Genomic DNA, 18,543 nt, shown 5'->3' on the forward strand with positions numbered 1-18,543 from the left:
TCCAATAGAAGTGACTGGAATTTGATTTGCACTGCTCAAAGCATTGCACAGTCCTATTTGTTTTGGATTACCTGAATGTGAGCATTTTTTTCCCAAGATTCTCAAACGCAAGGTATTAAATCCACTGCAGAACATCAGCTCAGTCACAAATTAAGTCCCCCGAACAATATGTGTTTGCTTATTGCAGCTCAATGGATAAGAACAACAGCCAAATAGCTTAACATGTATACAAACAGTGCATGTATGTTTGTTTGAGAGATGCGTAGGGTAGGGGAGTTGGCGATAATATCCTGAAATTGTTCCATCTCAGTCTTTTGTTTCACAGCCTCTGATAAATCCTGCATAACATTAAGCAAAGGTAGGGGAGTAAAACATCAAAATGGGTGGGAGGGACTGAGTGAACATAATAGAGTGTGGGCTGGGCACTGTCTGATGGAGGGAGCGGAGCTGATAGCAGTCAAGAAGAGCTATTTAAAAAAGATGAGATGGGATAGATGGATGCGTCAAAAGTGACATGTATATCAGAGAGACGCAGACAACCTGAGAAAAGATGAAGTCAACAGTCGGTGATTGACTGTGTGTATGTGTGTTGCATTGTTTGTGATGCAGTGCCTCAGCCTAGTGAGTAAGTGTGTGTAGATGGAATGCACACATGCATTCTCCTTGCATACATCTGATCTATTCATGTGTATGAATAATATATTTATTGGTAGTCATAGTTTATTTGACTTATTTTGTGTTACACCATTTTGAATGGATTGCCGTAAAATTCTGGTATGTCATTTCTTGACATCCATCCATTCATTAGCTTCAGCTGCACTTTGTGTTTAGTAAATAGCATTGAGTAGAATGACTATTTAGTGGGTTCAGCCATAATGGCGGACCTTGACAAATAGTACTTTCATAACAGTGTGCTTATGTTAAGCATTAAGCTCAAAGCACCAATGTATTGCAAGCTAAGACTTGTTTGAATAGTCTAGCAACACAAAATTGTCAATATCACAGTAATTTATTTCATGGCTTTTCCAACAAAAAGTACTTGCCATTCTTTTGCTTTTTTTTTATAATCTCTCTCTCAAGTCATGGTTTTAAAAACAAGAGTGCAAGTGTGTTTTGATCTGTTCGTTTCTGCACTTTCAGTCTTATAAAAACCGTACTGGCCTACCGCAACGGTGCTGTGATGCAACACAAAAGCTTTTTGTTAAGTCTGAACCGTCATGTACCCCCTCTGGTATTGTTAAATAATTTGTAGTGAAGGCTACACCTGTGTGAAGCCAGTGGAGTAATCTATTGGTGTTTACATCCATGTCAGTGTGCTGTGCATGTGTGTTAATGTGCACGTCTGTTGCTGTGCATATATACATGCTACATTCGGCATTTCATTGTTCACATAATTAGAAATGTCTCCAGTGTAAAGCCTGTACAAGGCACCGCTGACATCGAAACCCATGGCGCCATTGTCGGCTAGTTATCCTCCTGTGTGTTGTCAGACCGTGGTAACCGAGGGCAGAACAAGAGAATGTAATGATAATGAAAAGCATTGACCTTAATGGCATGGCAGCAGCAGAGTTGAATAAGGTCTTTACTTTGAGCTGATAACAGGAATTTATGCTGTAATGAATTATGGCTTAGTCCCGTCTTCACAGCAGCTAGATGAGTAGACAGGGTTATGACACTGCATATAGCGCTAGAGAAAATAGTTGTCTCCGAAAAGCAGACCTTTGAAAATGTCAGAAAATTGCTTTTCTTTTCATCAGTCCCACAGCCTAAATACTAAAGAGATGTAATATTTAACCACCATTATAATGTACTGACCTAGAAAGAAATGCTGTGAAATACATATTCATGCCTCCCTCTATGAATTGGATTAACTTGTGAATTTAAATCCAGAGCCATCATCGGGTCAAACTTGTAACTTGTCCAGTATATGATCAAATGTCCTTAACTTCTGACATTGAGCTGTACTTTGTGCTAAGTGCTCATTAACAGATGGTGGCAATAGCTAACCTTATTACTGCTTAACATCAGCGCCCTAGCATTGACATCATGAGTATGTTAGCGGGCTGACATTTGCATTTAGCTAAAAGCACAGCTATGCATATTAGGCCTCACATAACTTCATCATTACACTATTGTATACTTTGAGCCAATTCCTGAAGCTCTTTAAAAAGTACCAATCAATAATTTCTCTCCAACCCGCCTACCCATCTGACCTAGAGTTGTGTGCGTGTGGGTGTTTGTTTGCATGTGTGTGTGTGTGTGTGTGTGTGTGTGGAAGACACCTTCAAACCGTTCAATGGTAATGAGAATTCATTTATTTTATGCTGCCTACTATAGCTGAAAGAATTAGCATCTGAATCAGCATCAGCCACACAGAGGGCACTGATCTGAATAAAAGCTCCCTGCATTCCATCTCGTCGTGTCATCGCCCCTTTTTCTCTTTTTTTGTTTGTTAAGTGCCTTATATAATATCAAACTGTGACCCGGAAACCAGTGACAATGTCATTTAGTCCTGTGTGTTGCAAATGTTAGGTTTTCAGTTTTGAATGCATATTTGAGTTTATTCCTGTGTGTGTGTGTGTGTGTGTGTGTGTGTGTGTGTGTGTGTGTGTGTGTGTGTGTGTGTGTGTGTGTGTGTGTGTGTGTGTGTGTGTGTGTGTGTGTGTGTGTGTGTGTGTCTGTGTGTGTGTGTGTGTGTGTGTGTGTGTGTGTGTGTGTGCAAATGTCTAATGCAAACCTCTTTTTAGTGTTATTAATATTAATTAATGTGCTGTCAGCGAGGCAAGGAAACAATTCATTGTTCACATTTATTGTATTAAGTGCTCCATGATTTATTAATGGGCATGTTTAAGGTTAGAGGAAAGAACGGGAAGGGAGGGTGGGGGGGATAAGCGAGAAGGGCAAACTATAAATTGATTTCTTCCCCACAAAGACAAAAGTCTATTAAAAGTAATTTGTGAGCTCACTGAAATGTGGATTCTTTGGCCTTTTTAGTTTTTTTTTTATTCATTAGATGTTTGAAACGCTTGGCATATCTCAAAGTCTCATTTTCGGTCATGAATATTTTATTTTCATTTATTTGATTAGATTGATACCACGTTTTGCTTTCATATTTTTCCTCACTTTGCTCTACCACTGCACAGGCTCGTAGCCAGTGTGCATGCTAAGCAGAGCAGTGCTATACCGTTTGCATATATTCCAACTATAGATGACCTAAGTCTTTCCCCACTGTCACTGAGTCTTTCAGTGTGTCTCATCTGTATGCCTTGCACGTCTGGGCTTATCTCTTTTTTCTGCCTCTGTCTCTCTGTCAAGCTGAAGGAGTCCCATTCTTCTTCCGTCTTTTAATGTATTTTCTTTGTACTGTACGTAGCGTACCGTCTTCCTTTGTCACACACACACACACACACACACACACACACACGTACACAAACACACACACACACCATCTGTCTGTCAGTTGGTGTGTCTGTCTCTCTTAACTATCTTTCGCAGCAGTTGGTTTTCAGTCCCATCCTCCATCCCCCCTGCCACTGCACCCTTATAGGACTTGGCAAGCCGTTGAATATCTATATTATTAAACCTTGAAGAAGTGTGTGTGTGTGTGTGTGTGTGTGTGTGTGTGTGTGTGTGTGTGTGTGTGTGTGTGTGTGTGTGTGTGTGTGTGTGTGTGTGTGTGTGTGTGTGTGTGTGTGTGTGTGTGTGTGTGTGTGTGTGTGTGTGTGTGTGTGTGTGTGTGTGTGTGTGTGTGTGTGTGTGTGTGTGCGTGCGCGTGCGTACATCATGCGCTACCATGTTCCATTTAATGGAGGCTCCCCGTTGGCACATCGGACAAATTGATCAGTTGGTTTGCCAGCTGTCCTGGCAGTTCTCTCCTTCTGTCTCTCTATTTCTCTCACCACACCCCTCTCCCTTTCTCATCCCAATATATACTCTCATTTACACTTTAACTCGTAGACCTTGGGAATGGATAGGCAAAGGGATACAATACAAATCACAACATTTCTTCTCATGCTTGGAGTGATCCTCCTTACAAACATCTCTTGTCTTTCTTTTTTTCTCCATTCTTGTCAGGTGGATGTGTTTTTTTTTAGAGATGCCACATTCTCCCATTGGCAGATGGCTGTGGGCCCATTTTGACTGATGTGACCTTTGCTGGCATTGGCTGTTGGCATTTGCCTTTGACTTTGACTTGATCCCTGGCTGTGGAGAGTGACGAGCCAGCTCCTTTTCTTTTGTTATCTGAGCCGCACATATTGTCTTGATACGCCCCTATCATTAGACACACATTTTCACAAGGTGCGCTGGCAAAGTGTGTGTATCCACGCTGAATTGAAGAGATAAGTCCAGAGTTGCAGCCAGCCACGAATTTCGGCTATGGCCTGCTTTTCTTTTTTTTTTAGGCACGATGGGTAGGGAAAAATTCAAAAGAAGAACCCATTTCTGTCCTCATAGATCTATGCATAATTTTTCCTTGATTCGCGAGCTATTCACACTTGAAGTCTCTGGCGTGGCGAGGGGAAGGGGAAGGGTAAGCGGCAGGCATGGTCAGGAACAAAGAGACTCTGCTTGACAGGGTGTTTGTATGCGTGTCTGTTATGTCCCCGTGCTTTGGCTGAGCCGTGAGCTGAAAGCGAGAGGCTTTTTCTCTGTGTAATGACACATATTAGAAAGTCGATTACAAGGTTCTTACAGTCTTGGATACGCAAGACACACACACACACACACACACACACACACACACACACACACACACACACACACACACGCACGCACACACACATAAATGCACACACATACACAGTACACACACACACATGTTCACAGGGAGCAGATAAACTCGCACGAACACTCACTCCAATCCGAGCCAGGAGAAGCTGCCGAGGACTGCTAATCGATGTGTGATGGCGGGCCTTTTATGTGTGTTTTTGTACCAGTGGCTGAGTAAAAGATGTCGGGATAACTGAGGCCCCTTTTGTTATTGTGCCTGTGTTTTGATGAACATTGGGGTGCCAAAATCATTGTTGGACAGCAGCTTTGTGTGCGTCATGCACCTGCTGTGTATGTGTGCCTCAACTCGCCTGTCTCACACTTTACATAGTTTAAAATGTTTGAGTTAATTATAAAAAAAAATAAAAATCATAACTATTAAAATTCTGAATACAATTATTATTTGTTTGTTTCAAAACACTTATAAAAGTTGGCTAGGTTGCCAAGACATGCTTGTAGCCACAACCTTGAGTAAATGTTCTCAATTGTTTAAATTGCATTCGTCTAGACTTTCAATAATTGGTCTTCTCTTTGTTTATGATAAGTATCCAAAAGTGAGATTGCCTTGTCTTTGAGATGTCCTCACACAGATAAACAAGGGGTGTTTTTGTCTCTCCTGTGTCTAGTATTTTCTCAAATCATCGCACTTCATTGTGTGTTGTCACTTATTTCCCCAGCAAACAGTCTTTTGGTAAACAACATGTGTTAACTGCCATTCTGTCTGAATATCAGTCTTATAGACACTCAAACCTTGGGGAGTTAATAGGGAGGAGGAAGAGAGAGAGAGAGAGAGTTAAATTTAGGAGAAGAGGGGTGGAATAAAGAGGGACACGGAAAGGTAGAAAAGAGAAGAAAAGGAAAGAAATAAAGGAGTGGTAAAGGGATGAGAGAGACACATGTTTTAAAAGAGTCGAGAGCATACCAGAGCTGTTAATGTAGACCCGCTGTTTAGAAGACAGTCACACAAGCAGGAGGAGACCAGAGCATGGAGCGGGTAGCCGGCTCCCTAGATTTCACACCCATTATCACCTGCTACAAAGGCACGGAAAGTGGAAAATGAAACTGCATAGAGAGAGAGAGTGTGTGTGTGTGTAAAATAACCTCTTTTATACGGTGTGCATTTGTGTGTGTGTGTGTGTGTGTGTGTGTTTGTCACACATGCTTCAATACGTTTCTGTTACATGGTGTGTATGTGTGTATTCTTGCACGTATAAGGTCATGAGTGCTTATCAACCTTGTTCTAAACTTTTTGCAGCGTCTCTCTTCTCGTGTGCAGGAGTTTGTTGTCTCTGATAGAAGATAGAGATTTGAAGACAAATATAGCAAGTAATTAGTGGAATTGTGGGAATAAACAACAACATAATTAGTATTTTGTTTTTGTTTTTTTTGCGGCTGTCACATTGCCACATTGCCTTGGCCCGTTTTCATCACCTAGTTTCAACCCAGCAGCAGCAGCCCTGCTTTGATGCCATTCTCCAAGGCCGCTCGCTGATCACTGGTTATGTGAGAATTTCGTGCGTGTCAGATGGATTTAGCCAAAGTCATCTCTCTACTTTTTCTCCCCGCCTAATGATATCTTTTTATCGTGTCTGTACTTCCCTGTGGATTGACTTTGCGCTTTCAGTTTTTCTGTCTCTCTGTTCCTATTCTCGTGAATTGAAGGGGAGATTAGAGCTTCTCTCCTAGGCTTTATAGGACTCTGCTGCTGCGGTTAGGGGGGAAAAATGGCTTTACATTTATTTTTCTATAACAAGAGCTGGAGAATTTTTTTTATTACCCAATCCAAAGAAATATAGCTTGTGTTTTTTTACATTCGTTTTTAACATAACAATGTTCAGAGATCTGCCAGAAGAATGTGGTTCTCAGGGGGATTTCCCTTGTGAAGATAAAAGAAGCGGGAATATTATTTTGATAAAAAGTCTAACGTACCGTTTTTTCTGTGTCTTCTTCTCCAGCATGTCCCCGTGGCTCCTACAAGATGTCCTCCCGGCAGCAGGAGTGTTTCCCCTGCCCGGCCAACAGTGTGGCAGAGGAGGAAGGGTCTGTGGTGTGTGTGTGTGAGGAGGACCACTTCAGAACGCCCCTGGACACACCCTCGGCACCATGCACAAGTAATACCATTATACTGTATATGTCTTTGTGTGTGTGTGTGTGTGTGTGTGTGTGTCCTATCTAACTGCACCCTTGTCCTTTTAGCATTAGACCATATCCCTCACGCACCGTATCGTTTTCATTAAGAATTTTTTTTTGCATTAAGCGAGCACTCTCATGTTTCGGAAGCCAATCATTATCCCGCCCCACGCATTCAGCCTTTCATATTATCTGCTCTACCCGCTAGCCATTTAGCATCTTAAAGAGCACTTTGCCCCTACGGCTTACCCTGTCCTTCACCCTGCATCCTTGCCCCCCCCCCCCCAATTTGAAATTCAGCACCTTTCTGTCTGACCTGCGGCGACCCCCTCCAGTCTCTGTCTCTCTCTATCCATCCTCATTCCCATCTCCTCATCACCCCATTTCCTGTGTCTCATTTCACCCAACCTTCACCTCTCCTTAACCGTATACCTATACTCCTCTAGTCTAGCATTACATTATTTTCAAGTGTAAAAAAAAAATCATCCAGAAGACATGTCAGGTGTTTTCTTTTAGTCTTAACCAGATTGATGACCAGGAAATAGTCAGTCCCAGAACTAGAGACAGGGTACTTGCCTTGTGCTGCTCTGCTGCTGATAAAGTTGTGAGGGCAAGTTCTGTGTATGCTTAAAACAGGGTTAGATCTCGCTCTTCTTTACTTATTTCCCCCTTGATAGCATCAGTAATCATCATACATCATTTGCTGTCATTTTTGAGAGCGAGTTAATTAACAGTTTGGGATGTAGTACTTTGTAAGAATATCAAATACATTCAACCCTTGTTGGACAATGTGTAGGGGCCATGGCTATGTAGTTGGTATATCCAGACTATATGTTTTGAGGTTGGACTTTCTCCTTGACATGCGCTGGGGTTTTCATCCAATGTGTATACACACATCCATCCAGCCATTGCAGCCATTTTCTATGCCTCTTAACCTTTAACCCTTTTATCCCCCATCCGTCCCTCATGGCTCCAGTCATTAGGGCGACATTATGCACTCGTCCCAAAAAAAACCCATCACCCCATCTATTTTTGCTTAACCTTGTACATTCCCTTAATTTATCCCTCCACCTTTTTTTCTCTTGACATTACAGATCCATTTTCTGCTATAGATCCCATTACCCAACCACCCCAACCTCCCCAATTTACCGGACCAGACAACCCCCCCCCCTCCACCCCGCCCCCCCATCACACACACACACACACACACACACACACACACACACACACACACACACACACACACTCACTCTTCCTTTTTTTGACCCTGTGCGCACATTTCCCCTCTCTCTCTCACTGTCTGTCTCCTTAACGGGACCACTCATCGCTCTTCTTTCCCGCCCAACTGCCTCTCCTCGTTTTCCCTCCTCTTCATCCTTTCACCCATGCGTTTTATCACCCCATTCTTCTTCCCCTCTGTCAAAACCCAAATCTCATCCCTCTGTCCTCCAGCGACAAGCTCTATATAATATCATCCCGCCACTGTCCATGCGCTATAGCCTTCCATTCCTCACCTCTTACCTCTTGCCTTGACCCCATTCTCGAATACCCACGAATACCATTCTCCGCCCAATAAAGATGCACTACAATGCCAATAATACAATGGCTATACAGGGGTAGGCCTATTGATTTCTGCAGCCTATTGATATACCTAAGTAATTAGATGGCGGAATAATGGGCTCCATATCCAGGAAGTACTCAGGACAGTAAAACTGTAGGGTCACTACAGGCCTCTGCATGTGTGTATGTTGTATAGAGTTTGTGTGTACATATAGGTGTGTGGTCATTCTCGCTTTTACGGTATAGCCGCGATGGAGGGGGGGTGGGTGGGTGTATAATTACAATATTGATCCCACGAGCCTTCTGATCCCGGTGTGATAACATTTGCAGCGGCCTAATGGCCACATTAATTACACTATTGATTCAGTAATTATGATCATTGCCCCTGATTGGGCTAATCCACCGCTCGGTACGGGGATGGAGGAAGAGAGAAAGTTGGTGAATCTAGAATCATAAGATCAAAAGAAAAAAAATAGATTTTGTCAGATGGGTGAGCTTGGATGTGCACACAATTATTATCTCCCCCAATTAAAGAATAATAAAAGTGTCATTGTATTCGTTCCCCTCTGTCATTAATGCCGCGGTAGAATCCAAACCCCTAATGGTTTTACCACAGTAAGATGCAACGGCTATCTCGTTTATAATATACCCTTAATTTCCCTTTTTATAAAAACAGGTGAAATAACACAGAGCTACATTATTTGTAATAAGATCTTTATTTTCATCCTTCCTTACATGACTAATTACAGTTTCTGTAATGATGACTATTCATCTTCCATCACAGCACACTGGTAAATAATTCTTGGTGGGAGTTAAAAATTTGGAAAGCGTTAAAGGGAAATGTCTCCCTTGGGGACTCAGAAATGGTTTCTCTGCGTTCAGTTTTGGCAGAGTGGAATTACTGCTGACAGAACGGCAATGGCTGATGATTGTAGCATAATGACTATAATAGAAAAAATATCTCAAAGTAATGCATGATGTTTGCCAGTGTGTGACTCCTTAAATGGATTTTTTTGAAAAATGTGGGATCCATTGACGAGGAAGGATAAAAAGTTTTAATTTCGGACACTCGGAAATGCATGTATGCAGAATTTGTATAGACCCCAATGGAAAAAATGAAAAATGAAAACATCCAACCAACCCGAACACAAGTTTGGATTTCCTTCTGACCTTCTTAAAGATATTATTGACCTTATTCTAAATGATTGACCCTTAATGTAAATATGTGCTAATACTAGCCAATGTGTTAAGCTAGCATGCAAATGTTAGCCAACCATCTAAGCTTCCTGTTAGCTTGTTTCTGATAATACATTGGCTATGTTTTTTTCTTAGCTTAGATTGTTCTTTGTGATATAAGGCTATATAAATAAAACTCCCTTGACTTAATGTTACTGTATGCCCCTCCTAGGTGAGTGTCCAGGTGTATTGTGAGTGTGACCTTTCTGGTGTCATGATACAGTAAAACAATGAACTCATATTTTGAGTCATGGAAAATTGAGCTTTGTCATAGCAGCTGGCTTAGAGAAACACATGCAGATTCCTCTTAGGCTTAATGTCAATATTGTTAAACATCAAGTACAAGTTCGTAATTGCTATTATGTAATGTTGGAGCAGCAGTGGAGAGGGAGACCAGGAGCCCTTTTGATGGACGAGGGGAAACTATGGAGACAGATGGAGTGAAAGAGGGCAAAATATGGTACAGAGACGGGGCATGAGAGTTGGGGAGGTCAAGTCAAATTCAAAGATGACGAGAGACAGAGAATAGAAAAAAAAAAACTTCAGAGAAAGAGGGAGGGCAAGGCTGACTGAGGCAGCACGGAAGTAGAGAGAGATGTGAATAAAAGGGCCAGCTGTGCCTAGTGTGTGTGTGTGTGTGTGTTGCTCTTTCGGTTTATATAACTCCCTGCTACGCGTGTATCTGGGAGCGGGACGCAGCTGTGGTGTGTGACGTGTTGGACAGCATGCACAAAGCTAGCACACCTTTACTTATTCATTACGCAGCCACACACACACACACACACACACACACACACACACACACACACACACACACACACACACACACACACACACACACACACACACACACACACACACACACAAGCACACACAAGCACACACAAGGACACATGTAAAATTCATGCCGTTTAATGGGCATAAGCTTCATTCAGCCTCAGTGTGGAGGGACCTGCAGGAAAAGGCACAGGTCAGTCAGGACACTGACTAAGTCATGAGATGCAGCCCTGTAGCCTGACATTTTACAGACCTTTGTTAAATACTGGACTGTATATTTGTCTTAACTTTGTGTCACATGCATGTGGTCCAAAGCCCTGTGCATCAGACAGTGTATGATGTCATTTCCTGATGATTTAATTGGCTTAGACAAATCAAGTTTAGTCCACAGATGGATTATAATTGTCCCTTTTTCTCCCATGAGTGTCCCACTGCAAATGTCGTCCTCCACACTGTGTTAAATTAGGCTTTTGTGATGGGCCTGTCATATCACAACCATGTGCCAGGAGTGTTAAAAAGCCTTCTGGCAACTCACTTTGTTTTACTGATGGTAAGTGGAGGATTTGTTGACATCAGTACATAGTGGACAACAAGTCAATGTCAATAAAGTAACAAGCAGGCAGGATTCTTTATTCTATTTCATCAAAACAAACGTCTACTGCTTTGAGCCCTATAGTTTTGTTACCGAGTGCATTCCTGTCTGTATGCATCACCAATAATCTCCCTCTCTAATCCGGCTGCCGAACCATACTAATGCCACATATACATGTGTCGCAGCAACATTTTCAATTGCCTTTTCCCATTAGGGTCACATCACTCTCATCCAAACAATTGTCCGTTGACAGCAAATCCTGGATAAAACATGTATGTCATAGCTCAACGTGCAAACGGAGCTCATGCGATCACATCATAATACCAAATGTCCTTAGTAATGTCAGGCTTCAGCAATGTATTTATGACCTATCTCTTTAAGCCATGCAGGTAACTATGTCAGAATTGAATATGTTAATGCCCGGCTCCACATTTAAAGTCACAGATATTACATGAAAGGTGCACTATTTAGGTACTATATAGTGGTGTCAGAGAAGCGAATAGTTTCTAAGGTATATTCTCGTAACTTCCATCACACACTGTTTAAAGAAAGAAAGATACCTTTAAAGTTCCTGTTTGACTGCTGTTTGTTTACAGAAGCAGGGCCCACAGTTCTGTTTGCAAACATATTATAGTCCTATACCGTTTAGTTCCCGGTACTTTAGATAATGGAGAATTCCCCTCTCCATTATCTGAGTCTATCTTTGTTTCCAAAAGACACTAACAATTTATTCAGGGCTAAACAAACAAAAAACTAATTCCAAGGTTCTTACTCTTCTTGTCTCTTTCTAGGACCCCCCTCCCCACCTAGAGACTTGGTGTACACCCTGAAGCAGTCCACGCTGATCTTTGAATGGGACCCCCCGTCGGACACAGGAGGGCGGGCAGACCTGACCTACAGCGTGGGGTGCAGGAGGTGTGTGGGGAGGCAGTGTGAGCCGTGCGGGGCTAGCATTGGTTTCGTGCCTCAGCAGGTGGGCCTGACCGAGAGAACCGTAACAGTGGTCAATCTCCTGCCCAACACCAACTACACCTTCACCGTGGAAGCCTTGAACGGAGTGTCGGAGCTGCTGCCCAACAAGAGGTTCTACACCCAGGTCAATGTGTCCACGAGCCTGCCCAGTAAGTCCCCCCAGTTTGATCGTTAAAATGAATAACTATAAAAGTATTACACAGATTCACATATATGATGGTAAGCACAAGGAAAGGCTTTTTCTTCTCCCTTTATTATTATTATTATTTATTTTTTTACTTTTTCAGTTTGCACAGTCAGGAAACAAACTATGGCTCAGAAAAGAATGAGGCCACTCCGCATTTCGTAATAGAATGATGCAGCAAAAGCACTGAATTGAGCCAACTCAACACTCTTGGATGTCCCTAAAAAGCTTTGTGCAGTTTTGACTACATTACGCCTCAGCTGAAGATAGATTGCTGTATATGTTTCTCAATTCGAACACATGTTCCTGTGGGAGGCACTTAAATGAAGTCCATTGATTTATCAGAATTTTTATATTTTTTCCTCCAAGATTCTAAGGTGCGAGTTGCAGTGATACTTGTACTTTTTAGCTATATATTGTTCTTATGTTCTCATCCATACAACTGCGTCTTTCTTACATTCGTAAAGGATGTTATTCTTTGTAATCAGTCTACTAAAAGGCAGATCCAAAAATAGCATCACACAAGGGAATCTGCAACCTTGGTTAAGTGAAATAAAACCTTGGACTTCTAAGGTATTTTTAAATAAAGCATGTTCAGTTCTTACAACATTAGTGGAAGCAGTTGTCCGTTGAGCAATAGTATGCCCCCTCACACACACACACACACACACACACACACACACACACACACACACACACACACACACACACACACACACACACGCACGCCCACAAAGTATATGCAGTCACACATTTAGATGCATGTGCACATTTGCAGTGACCTCTTAATACGCTGGTAATTTATGTAGATTCTCAAAATGCACACAGCAACCTATAGTGCTGTTGTACATACAGAGTGGCATTCAAAACCAAATGTGCCTCTGTTGGCTATTTCCATTCACACGTACGCCTATAGCAACACAGACCCTTACCCTGTACTGACTGTGTGCCGTCGTTGAAGAAAGAGTAGACACTCTATCTCACAGGTGGAGGTGGATCTCATTTTCATCAGCAGAAGTCTTCAGCAGGCCATTAGCCAGGCGCTTGAAAAATCACTTTGCCAAGTAGCCCTGTCAACCAGCTCTGCAAAGGCACTATTTAGAGGAGCTTGAGTGTGAAAAAGACCAAACGAACACACACACACACACACACACACACACACACACACTTAGAAAATGTAGCCTTCTACAACACAATCTGGTTTGAACACTGACACATACCTACGCACACATACTTACTGTGAATATTTTTGAATAGGCTCATTTACTCTGTTTGCAATTCCTTTTTTTCAAAAATAACATTATTACATTATTCTGAAGAGAGTGAAGCTAAATGAAGAAAAGTATGATATTAAGGCAGAGACTGAAAAGTGATGCACAAGTAGGCAGGTGATGGAGACATTATGAGAAAATTAGAATGGCAAACAGTGTCGTTTTGCCACAAATTGGATATTAGCTTCAGAGTTCTGCATAATGAATGGATAACGGTGTCATATGTGAGTGATGAGAAGGCAACACCCATCAGTATGTGTTTTCTGGTTGGTTTAAAGGTGAGTTAAGGGAGCTGTCACAGTTTGCTTGTGATAGCCATGGCATAAGAGGTTTTGCATTTGAATAACAAACACAAATCCAGTCTTCTGGCACAAGTTGAAAGCCGGGTTCATGACCGATTGACACTATGTGTTTTCAGAGAAGGGTGGCTTTAAGTAGGTTTACGTTGAGAGAGTAGTTATAATGAATTTGTTTGTGCTTCCCAGTGGCCCACATTCTCTTACTGACCAATGTTGTGGTGTGACCAGTGTTATGTAAGTTTAACATCTGGACATTTTGACCCATATACTGTGATTGAGAGGCTAAAGGACCGCGTTCGTTTTTTTGTGCGTTTTGTAGACCCTTTCCTTTAGTTCACAATGCATTTTTTGTTTGCCAAATATATATAGTTACATATTATAAAAATAGACCTGAGCCATTTGCTATAGGCAAGGCAAGGCAAGGCAAGGCAAGTTTATTTATAAAGCATATTTCGGACACAAGGCCATTCAAGGTGCTTTACAGATGCAAAAACAAAAACACATCAAGAATAGAGCACACATTAAAAAAATACATAAAAAAAAGCGAATGAGAAACATGAATATAAATAAAACATAAAATAATTAAAAAGTTTAAAAAGAATAAAAATAAATAAAAATTTAAAATTACAGGTTAAAACGGAAACAGTAAAGTCTTCAGACCTGATTTAAAAGAGCCGAGTGTTGAAGCGGACCTCAAGTCCAGTGGAAGTTTATTCCAGAGCTTTGGTGCATTAAAACTTCATCTATAGATGGCTGTTTTACAAGAACGTGTCTTGTCTTGTCTTAGTCCAGTCTTCTTTATCTTACATAGATAAGACAGCTGATGCCGGCATGGCTAGCAATCTATAACTGAACTGTGTTTAGCCAAAAACCCTGAGCTTAGGTTAGGGACGCTACTTTTGAAAAGGCCAAACCTGTGGTGATGATTTTTATTTTCCCTCTATCCCCACAGTTCCTTCAACCTTTCTCCCTTTTATCTCCCCTTTGCTTGTCTGTCTATCTGTCTGTCTTGTCAGCAGTTGTCATGGCATTGATTTGTGGTTATTATGGGGTATTAGGGTGTGAGTTGTCCCAGCTAGCCGTGTCATCCAGAGGGATTGGACACGGGGTTAGGAGAGTGTGTTTGCAGGGGTTTCAGAAGACTCTCTGTGTCAGGGAGGATTTAGACAGACATTCGGTGTGGGTTGTTTAAAGCTGCCTGCCTCGGCCTTTGTGCGTGTATGTGTGTGAGGGAAAGAGCTTTAAAAGAAAGTGGTATTAGATTTGGGAATGTGCTTTAGAATGGCTTCTCCTGTATGTTGTCTTACCTCTCCTGTCTTCACCAGGCGCATGTCAGCTTCAGATGAAAAACCTGGGATTTTGTGACCAGCAGAGCGTTAATTCAGATCAACAACTAACCAACTATAGATAACCTAAACCCCTCTCGTCTGCTTTCCACAATTCTCCCTGAGGATCAAGTGTGGGGCGGTGCGGTGCGGTTTGAATATCTGTGTGCACACATGCCTTTGTGTTAGAGCGCTGCGATAGGAATAGGAGTGGGCACGGATAATTTTTCCAGTAACGCTGGTTGAAAATAGTCTGCATTGTCAACATGAGATGAAAATAGAACTTGAGGTGGAGGGACATTTCATCCATATAATGAAATATACTTTTGAAGTTCTAATTATCATTGTTTAACCAAGCAGGTTTTGGGTTGTCTTCGAATAACTGAATCCCTGAAAAAAATTAAATAAAATCGCACCTAATTAAATTTGACATTCAGACTAACTAACTGAAACCGAAATGTAATTACTTGGCATCTTTCTTGTTGTTTTAGTTGGTTTGACTTTGCAAGGAAAATGCCAGATAAAAAATCCCTTTCTGATCCATAAATAACAACACTGCTGCTATTCTTTAATAACACAGATAAGTTTTTGTCTACTTTTTACCATCCACCGCCTCAAACTAAATCATTAAGGGCTCATCTGCAGTAGCATGTGGTAACCTCCTAAATCATGTGCAGCCAGGTCAGGTATACAATGGAAAACAAAAAAAACCTTCCGGCACTGACCTCAGCCTTGTGTCCGTACATGTGTGTGTGCATCTCCACACCATCGCTTTACACACCATCAAAATTCAGTGACCTTTATGAATACTGCAGCAGGAACAGCCCATAACGACACAAACTCACACACACACACACACACACACACACACACACACACACACACACACACACACACACACACACACACACACACACCCACACACCCTTTTTTCCATTTCTCTCACCACTTCATCATCTCTTTATACCTTTTTTTTTACCTCCTCCTCCCGTCTGCATCCCGAGCTCATCTTTTTTTACCCTCTATTTCCTTCCTCATTTCCCCCCACCATATTCGTTCCTGCTCTCCCCAAAAACTCACTATTCTTAGATAGTAATTTCTCTCCCTCCTCCTCCTCCTAACCACTTTCATCTCTTTCCCTCGGCCCCTTGTCTTAAAAACCCACCCTCCGATGCTGCTGCCCTCTCTATTGTCACCTCTATATACTTCTCTCTATTCTCTCTATCCACAACCCCCTTTCCATATTTTCTCTTTCCATATTTGTTTTCCTGGGCAGGGTAAGCTTGTTAGTAGCAGGCTGGTACGGTTTAGCTGGCAGCTGAGGGGCCAAGGAAAGCCAGCGGATTTAAGGGCACGGTCTGAGTTGAGGGAGGGAGAGAGAGAGAGAGGGTGCTCAGGGGCGGGTGCTACATTAGTGCCACGAAAAAAACCCAACCACACGCACAAACACACACACACACACACACACACACACACACACACACACACACCCACACACACACACACAGGGAGTCCATTTACTAAGATCTTCTTTCTTTAATGGATGAAAAGCATCCGCAACATCATTTTTAATCTAGTGAAATTAAAAGCCTCCATTAAAACCAAATAAAAATTTCATATTTTTTAAAACCATCTCCTCCTCCGACCGGGTGATTGCACATCATCACGCACAGTGGAGTAGTGGATTCCTCCCAGACAGATTGTGGTTTATTATCAGGCCTCTCCAGGCAAAGGGGAAGAGGGGGAGGGGGAGTATTTGCATGGTGTGTCAAGGATGGATGGATGGATGGATGGATGAATAAAAGAGAGGAGGGATAGAAACATGACTAGAGTCGCGTGAGAAGACGAGGCATATAGGGGATGGGTAAATGGGGGGGATCAGTTTTGCCCAGGGCTCATGGGGCCCCTTATCCAGCTGTGGATTAGGGATGCATATACGGGTGTGTGTGTGTGTGTGTGTCGGTGCGTGTGTGTGTGTTTATTCTTTGCCAAGCTCGCATGCCATACGCCCGGTGCATTGTTTCATGCTTGATTTGTGTATGTGCAAGAAAGGATGCGGTAATGACGTCTTGCCTCAACACAGTGGTGTGTTTTTTGTGTGTGTGTGTTTGTGTGTGTGTGAGCAAATCAGACTTTTGGTTGAATGTCGTGGCCCCCAGTGGTGCATCCAAAGCGCTTTAGCTGAGGCGGGGGGAAGAAGAGAGGCAGTGAGGGATGTGGAGGTGCGGGTCAGGGAGGAGGAAGGATTGGCATTTCAATATCCTGAGAGGATTACCGACCCTGGCTTTAGATGGCCGGTCCCCGCGGAGCTACACGGGGCCTGAGAGATGGACGCTTAAAAGAGAGGAGAGGAGAGAGGGATGAATAAAGAAGTGGAAAGGGAAGGGGGAAAGGTGAGCGAGCGGTGTAGCATTGTGAGCAGAATGCCTTCTGGGTGCAAGGGAAAGGATGTCATGCGGTTAAGAGCAAAAAAAATGAATTTTTGAATGAATTTATTTTGTTGGTATGCATGCAGGAGAAACTTTTTTTCTGGGGGTTTGAACAAGTATCTTAAAGCTGAATGGGGAGCATGTTAGAGTAGAGGAGCGTAAAGAGAGAAAGTTGACTGGAAGCAAATGAGGAAAGGTGAGACAAGCAGCACAGGATGTCCAGCAAAGTGTAAGAATACAGGAGAATGAAACTATAAAGTTGAGGGAAGCAGAAATCGGAGAAGTAAGATTGTTTATTCAAGTAAGAGTATTCCACCAACACCCCTTCTGGAAAAGTCCTGTATTTGAAATCTTGGTACAGTACAGAAAGTGCAGTTTTATCATCTATATCTTGGCTGCTGTAATGTATATAACATACAATGTATATAATACTAATGGGGGTAGTTCTGCAACACATCTGCATTGATCTTTTGTTTGACTATTCTGATAAATTTGTATTTTTGTGAAATATTCAAGATTCTTTTAGTGGAAATGCTACCAACCCATAGCCATTTTTATAAAACAATTACTAGAGGGCCTGGACCAGTGACTACTTTCTTTGTCTAGGGGGTCACAGGTTTAAAATGGTTTGGAACCACAATTTAAAATCTTGAACAATGCTTTCTATTTTGTAAGCTGACGTTTATGTATGAAATCTAAACAGTACGTATAGCGGTCACATAAATATTGCTTTTAAAATGTGCATTAACAACCATTAAGACAATAAAGAAAAATAATCCCTCTCAATTGTAGTGGGGTAAAAGCAGATTAAAATGGACTCGCCTTTGGAACAGTATTTGGACAAATGGACTGACACTTTGCATTAGGGGCTGGTTTGTCCTTTCCTACAGGGTCAAAGGAATTAAAGAAATTAGCATATTGGATGTTTGAATGACAGGAGTTAGATACAAAGGGATTTTGGAAGAAGTCTGGGCTTCTGAGTACATCTCACTCATGTC

General features: G+C 42.1%; 1 protein-coding gene across 1 annotated transcript in view; it reads left to right on the top strand.

Annotated features, from left to right (window-relative positions):
• epha10 (EPH receptor A10) overlaps window positions 1-18,543 on the top strand; it is a gene marked incomplete at its 5' end in the record, with an annotated part of 137,276 nt that overhangs the window by 81,592 nt on the left and 37,141 nt on the right. The window contains 2 exons of the mRNA XM_080046098.1: window positions 6,726-6,881; window positions 11,857-12,186. Of these exons, the coding sequence (XP_079902224.1) occupies window positions 6,726-6,881; window positions 11,857-12,186 (486 nt within the window). The remainder of the gene's footprint in view (window positions 1-6,725; window positions 6,882-11,856; window positions 12,187-18,543) is intronic.

The sequence above is a fragment of the Ammodytes marinus genome (assembly GCF_949987685.1).
Source record: "Ammodytes marinus genome assembly, chromosome: 17".
In the NCBI taxonomy this organism is placed as follows: domain Eukaryota; kingdom Metazoa; phylum Chordata; class Actinopteri; order Uranoscopiformes; family Ammodytidae; genus Ammodytes; species Ammodytes marinus.